The 7,330-nt window shown below is 41.1% G+C and overlaps 1 protein-coding gene across 1 annotated transcript; it reads left to right on the forward strand.

The window, feature by feature from the left end:
• Positions 1-2,744: 2,744 nt before the first annotated feature.
• On the forward strand, positions 2,745-3,527 carry LOC133891572 (auxin-responsive protein SAUR68-like). The gene has a single exon (XM_062332296.1). The coding sequence runs from the start codon at positions 2,813-2,815 to the stop codon at positions 3,140-3,142; it is 330 nt and encodes a 109-aa protein (XP_062188280.1). The 5' UTR covers positions 2,745-2,812; the 3' UTR covers positions 3,143-3,527.
• Positions 3,528-7,330: the final 3,803 nt, after the last annotated feature.

A 7,330-nucleotide genomic window follows, 5' to 3' on the forward strand; every position in this document is an offset into this window, starting at 1 on the left:
CAAAACTGTCCTCCCATTTCCCTAGTACCTCATCAAGAGCCAGATGCCTTCCATTTTAGACTATCCAGTATGATAGTTTAATTAGATACTTCTCCTCCAACTTCTTTTGCAAAGCAGTAGCACCAACAATAGGATCATTCCTGTGCCATTTAATAACCTTGTCTCTGACCCAAACTTGGTTTGCTATACAGCTACTCTCAACTTTACTTGTGCTTCTATAGTAATGGTTGAAAGGTACCATCTTAATCTGCAAAATAAGAGACAAAGTTGAACATCCTAACATTGAAAAAGAGACAAAATTGAAAATTTAAAATGCATTAGATTCAGTTCAGAGCATACCATCATGTCCTTCCATCTTGTAGCCTAGATGCATGTATCCTCCACTTGCACTTCTTAGCCTTGTAGTAGCCTCTATACCTAGAAGCTTCACTATAAGGAGCTGCAATTTTAATCTCATTTAGAATTACATACTATCTAATTTCCCTTTTGAATGTATATCCATCCTCAAATTCACATCAAGTGCAATATTAGGGTTCTCTAAGTCAGTAACATGCGCATTGACATGCCAACCATCCTCATCATCCATAGCTAAGTCATCTCTATCCTCATCGTCACAATCATGAATGTAACATGAGTCACATTCATCATCAGACACCAAGTCAACATAGTTGTCCTCATCATCTACACCAATGTACTCCACTTCATCATTCTCGTCCCAAGCATCAACCTTAGCAGCAGGCTCAAAAAGGACCTGCCTCAGAGTTATCTACATGCTCAGAAGGACATGCATCACTGTTAGCAATACCATGTTGTTGTGCAGTGCTTACGTATGTACAGTCAGAGTGTTATGGTTGCTGTGAGGTAGTGCTATGCTGTGAAAAATAAGAGGCTCTAGCTGTGAATCTGCTCCAACCTCCATGCTAGATTGCTTAACCTGGGTCAATGCATTACTCTTGGCCTTGCAACATGGTTGGTCTATGACTGCCACAGTCAGCGGGAGTCTTCTCAACTCCCAGTACATGGCAAACGCGTCAAGCAAGATAGAGTCATAATCAATCTCTTTGTAGTGACCTTCATTCTTGTCCCAATAGGTCACCGAGAAGATTTGGTTCTTACCACATTTGATCTCAACATCTAGGTAGACAAAAAAATCAATCCATGAAATTTTATCCTTGTCTCTAACCCATCTAACATCTCTGCTAACATGATACTCGAGACTACCATCGTCACTTTGTTCCTAATAGCCTGCTATCCGAATCGCAATTCTGCACATTGAGCTGTGGTCCATCGTAACCAAATGCAACGGAGTCAAATCGCAATCGCACTAGAAAAAATAGGTGAAACCCTAGATCCCTAAATTCCCCAAATCTACGGCAAAATGCCATGCACAAGAAAACAAATCTAGCCAAGGATTTGAAGCTTACACATAGGGAACCCATGGCAAGTTGATACCCTTCTTCGAACTTTCAGTGCTACGAAGCCGTCCATTTGGTTCTTCACAAGCTCATCGCGCCATTTTGGTGGGATGTGGAGGAGGCAGAACCTGGGTGAGATGCAGCGACGGCGGTGGAGCTGAAACCGCTAGAGCTAGAGGGGATGCAGCGATGGCGGAATGGGTGGCTTATTTAGGTCGGGTTAAAGGCCCCAACTTGATCTGACTCAACCACACACACTCTGGTTCGATCACCTGACTCAAAGGGCAAGGGAGTAATTTTCCCTGTCTCTCTCTTCTCTTTTCTGCTAGAATTTTTTTTTTTTTTTGAGCGTGGTGTGGTACAAGCAAGAACCAAATATTTCCGGTGTCTATTAGACCAAATCGACTTTTTGCAGTGTGTCAGAGATAAAGCTGCTTTTATGGTATGTCAAATTTCCCTACTACATTTGTCTGGACTGCTATTCGAGCCAGAACCTAACGGTAGCTTTGGTGGTGGTTGTTGCAAAAATCTAGTGAAGCAAAAACCATGTCATGGCTCAGGACAACTCTAACATTTTGTTTTTTTAACACCAGATTCTATGGGTCTTGGCAGCTACCTCGTCGCCATTGCCGATTAGATATTTCCAAAAAATAGGTCAATTTTCCTTGTATGCATCCCGAGATCACTTACAATGCCCAATAAATTAAATAATCATTTCACAATTTTGTGTACATGTGTTTTGGTGTTTTAGCGTTGTTAGCTTATTTGCCCTCTGAACTAAAATATAAGATCGAAGCGCTTTAACTTATTCGGTGAACACTTTAATGCGCTCCAATCCTCGTCGTATTTTTTTCTTGCTACGAAATCCTTGTGCAATGAGTCACATCCGTGTAATACTTTGGAATCCCTCTTTCAACTCATCCTGGAACGGGCGCTTTGGTTCCAAACATACGGAAGTGTGGTTGATATACCGCAAATTTTCAGATAGAACTATGTCGCATTCGTGCATTTTTTTATTCTAGGAAAATACAACCGTTCTTCATGCAAAGGTTAACATCACCAGGACCACTACTAGGTCTTGCCACATATATATTCTAACATATATACAAATATAAGCAATCACTCATTTCCCCTCTCTCTCGACATATATAAGTTTGTCTCTTAATTAATAGTAATTATTAAGTAACTACACCTATTTATGAATCCCAATCCTCTCTCCATGCAAATGCAACAACCCCACTGTGCTGATTGGCACAGAACAGAACCACCCCCAAACACCTATTTATAGCCCCTCCCCCTCTCCCACACATCTCATCAGTCATAAGCACAAAAGCAGCTGCTAGCTACCTGACGACACGAGTGCAGCTCCCACACAAACATATCTCTGCATTTCGATCATGGTGAGGTCACTGAAGCTGACGGAGATCTCCAAGAAGTGGCACGGTGGCAGTGGCACCAAGATCTCCTCCCCGACTGCGGCAGCGTGCCCGCGGGGCCACTTCGCCGCCTACACCCGGGACGGGCACCGGTTCTTCATCCCCATCGCCTACCTCGGCAGCGACACCTTCCGGGAGCTCCTCAACATGGCCGAGGAGGAGTTCGGCGCCCCCGGCGGCCGCCCCATCGTGCTTCCGTGCTCCGCCGACCGCCTCGAGCAGATCCTCGACGCCTTCCGCGGCTCAAAGAAGACGTGCGCCGGCGTCGGCAGAATCAGCAAGATCTGGTAGTAGCATGCATGCAGCCCGCCGCCGTCTGGTGGTTGATCGATTGATTAGCCTGTAACAATAGGTTTGGTTGATTCTTTGGCGCTGAAATGTTGATTAATCTAGGCATTACGCATGACCGATCTCTTGATTTTTTTTATTTTTACCTTTTTTGCTGCTCTCCTGGTGATGCTGAGTGCACATGCCTAAGCAATGCGCATGTTTTCAGGAGAGCGGTTGTGGTTGCCACTGTGGCCAACTTGCCATGATGTAACATCTCCCTAGCTTCCCTTGCTACTTTTTTTTCTCTTTCTTTGAATTCATTTTTCTTTGTGACTAGTCTATCAAGCTAGTCTGTGTTGTACGTGATTATTTTTTGGTTAAGCTGTGTCAGGAATCATGAGGCGTTGGATGGTCAGTGTTAAGTACATTGTAACATCAATTTATGGTTGTATATGCTAATTGATTAATCTGATGGTTGAAAATTTTGTGCTTTGTATGTGTGTAATTTGATTGCAGTAAATTAATATTTTGAGCCAAAAAATGAATTAATTTGGAGGCATTGAGGTACATTGTCTGTATATGTTGGCTGCCAACTAAATTCAGAGCTTTGTAAATACTTCTTTAACATATCCGACGGGTCATACAATTTATGAAGTTGAATACCATTATGCTATATATACATCATGAACATAATCAGGATACACTCATACTAGTAACTCCAAAGTGTTTATAATTACATCAGAAAATGAGATTCATTCGTAGCCATGCTGTCATGCCACACATGAATGCTAAAAAACATGTATCACTACAAAATCTATTTAGTGGGATGTTCCTGTATAGACAGATCTATGAAGCCATCTATATAAAGAATATCATAAATAGTTACAAATTAGATCTGTTTGAGAAAATTATAATGAGTAGTTTCAACAAAGTGGATGCTATAGTACAAACGGTTACAAACTGAAATTGTCTGTACTGTTCGTTTTGTATTGATGGTTCTAAACTAAACCTTCCGTAATATATGATGTAATAGTATAGATAGTTCTAGTTTAGAACTGTATGTACAAATAGAATATTACAGATATTTCTAAATTTGTAATCGTTTGTATTAATAGTGTCCCACTTGTTTAGAGCGTATCTCTGGTATAGATTATTTTCATACAATGATCAGCAATCAATAATAATTTAGATGTCAAAGAACCTCGTGTAAGGTTTGGGTTCGACACCTAGAAAAAGCATGACTTCAAAATTGCAACTGCGTGTACAATAACATAAGGGGCAGGTGTGGATAGAAAAAAATATTTTTTAGATTTTAGCTCCAGATTTGTACAGACCCTTTAGTATAGATTATTTAGAAAAAGTGTCACATACGTAATTTTTAAACTATTTATACAAATCATTTCTCTAATAGTACATACACTGCAAATATCTATAGTGTAATTCCACTAGTGGCCCTGAATCGATGGAACATAATGTTGGCTATGCATGTGTTAAGTATCTGAACTACCAATTAAAATATTGCAAATATTTGTGTACCTGCACCCATACATATATGTACATATGCGCGTACATACATACATACATACATACATACATATCATTATTGCAGAAATCCCTTCACTACCGGTTCTAAAACCCCTTTCACTATTGGTTTTAGAGCCGGTAGTGGGCAACAGACAACAATAGTTGAGGACTATTACTGCCAGCTCAGTGGACCGACAGTGAAGGGGGTTATCATTGCTGGCGGAAAAATTTGGCCAGCAGTGAGTCACTGGAATAACTGTCAGCTAAAGGTTTCAGCTGGCTGGCAGTGTTTTCCCTCTCCTCCCTCCTCAGTTCTCCCTCTCTCTGTCCTCTCTGTACTCCCTCTCTCTCCTCGATCTCTCCATCTCTCTCTCAATACAGCATACAATGATACATATATTTACTGTAAATCAATAATAAAAGCACATTCATTAATACATAGTAATGAACACATATTACAAGTTAGGTATCGACAAATACAAATATATACATAATAGTTCTCACAGGTCACCTCCTGAAAAGTCGATTGAGTTGAGCCAGTCCAATATCCCTCTACCTCTCCCACGATAAGGAACGCATCTCCGCACTGACGACCGATAGCATGTGTATGTCCGGGGGGTTGATGGTGGTGGGGCGGAGGACCAGGCCATACCTGATCGACCGCAATGTCGCCTATGCTCCAGGCTCGCTGGCGTGTCAAGACATTGAAATCTGACGCCTGAACGCCTCTACAGTTTGAGCCTTTGGTCTCCTCTACAGCACACTAACGGGCCACCCTCTCGTCCTTCTCCTCTTGGGCACGCTTATGTGACGCTGCTTCTTGCTCCTCTGCATTTCACAGCTGATAGACCAAGCACTTATCCTCCTCCTCACGCGCACGCTTACAGGATGCTGCTTCTTGCTCCTCCACAGTGTACAACCGATGGGCCAACCTCTCATCCTCCTCCTAGGCACACTTACTAGCTGCCGCTTCTTGCTCTTCCGTCGCATCATCGTTGGAAGACCATTCCGTCGAAGAGTCATTTGATGATACCAACTTCGCATCATACATAGTAATTCATATCATTCATTAATACATAGTAATTAATTAGAATTCATTAATATTATGTCAATTGGCGAAATATAATATGTTATCAAGCCCTTTGGTAGCCTTTCTACTTGTCGCATACTCTCTACTAGAAGGTATGGTGTCATCTGAAGGTCTCTCATCCGTGGATGGCACGAACGGTTCATGAAACTCACTGTTTAGGTTGATAACATGTTCCAAGAAGAACATGTCCATCTGTTCTTGAAGGGCATGTGTTTTTGCAGGTTGTAACACAATTGTGCATAGTTTGGAGCCCTGCATTTGAAGAATCGAAAGAATTAGTCCTTGAACATGTGTAGAAATTGAAAAAAAGACATTCATATGTTATTTCATACCTCAATATCATTGAACCTAATAGCGTCTCTATCCGGGCTAAATACGTGCATCAAAGTAAGAATATAAACGCGCAGAGATTGTTGGTGGGTAGCTGCCTCATACACTTCAAGAGGAAATGATTCATCAGTGGAATGAAGTGAACCTTTTTATTCTATAGAAAATGCAAGACATGAATATGGATTATGTAGCAAAAAGCTCTTTCTGCAGTATCTTGTGTATGCCATATACGTGAATATGAATACCAATTAAACTTAGATATAATCGTCGAGAAGATTAAATGATCGAGTTAACCTATTTAGCATGTCGATGAGGTGTTGGTAAGTCGTCTTATCTTTCTTTTGTGAGTCCAAGACAATGATCTTGCCCACGTCTGTGTGGATGATAAAGAGGATCCAATGAAAACTACAGAATATGTCACTATAGCAAATTCGTACTAGAATCGAGTTGCCCATAAAATGAGGATGCCCTTGTGCGGAAACACGTACTCATAGTTGTAGGGTAAGAGTATGAATTTCTTGTATTGGTGGTGAAGAAGACACTTCAATAAATTATCCTCAGTGAAGTCTGGATTACTCGTTACAAGTTTCTGGTTTACAAGCCCAGGATCGATGAATCCTACTTTTTTCATCTAAGTCTTGTTCGTATGCTTGGATCTCCATTCTACGAAGGAGAGAAGTTAGCTATGCAATTTCAAGGTACAAGATCATATAACGTGAATTATATGCATAAGTCACTTACAGAGTCCATGCTATGACTATAGCCACATTGAGAGCATCTTCCTTATATAATTCATACAAGTGCAAGAATTCCAACCAAAAGAAGCCATCCCCGTTGAGGAAATATTTATCTCTGTATCTTACAGGGAATGCCTAAAAACTATGTTTGGACTGCTTTAAGTACCACTGATGTAATCGGCGCATTTAAGTTGTAAGGTTTCTTTCTATATCTGGTTTGACCAACGGTTTGCTCAACTCAAATGGCCATATAACATCCAACTTTGATATATCCACTCCCACAGTAAGCCATGCTAGTTCCTCTGCTGTTATTCTTGAATCAGCCATGAAGTCCGCAATGCTTGGAGCATCCTTAATGATTTGGCCTGGTTTGCTCTTGGTCTGCTTCTTGCTGATGCGTTCATAGTCAGTCAACGGCTTACTTGAAGCCACCCCCATATATTTAGCTTTGGCCATTTTCATGAAAAATTTCAAGGCATCTTTAGGCACAATAGGCTTCAGTGGAGGTGGTGGAGGATGGAAATGAGA

Source organism: Phragmites australis, chromosome 14 (genome assembly GCF_958298935.1).
Source record: "Phragmites australis chromosome 14, lpPhrAust1.1, whole genome shotgun sequence".
Taxonomy (NCBI): domain Eukaryota; kingdom Viridiplantae; phylum Streptophyta; class Magnoliopsida; order Poales; family Poaceae; genus Phragmites; species Phragmites australis.

Excerpts from the sequence above, each read along its gene's own strand:
- LOC133891572 (XM_062332296.1), top strand. The coding sequence starts at position 2,813 with ATGGTGAGGTCACTGAAGCTGACGGAGATCTCCAAGAAGTGGCACGGT.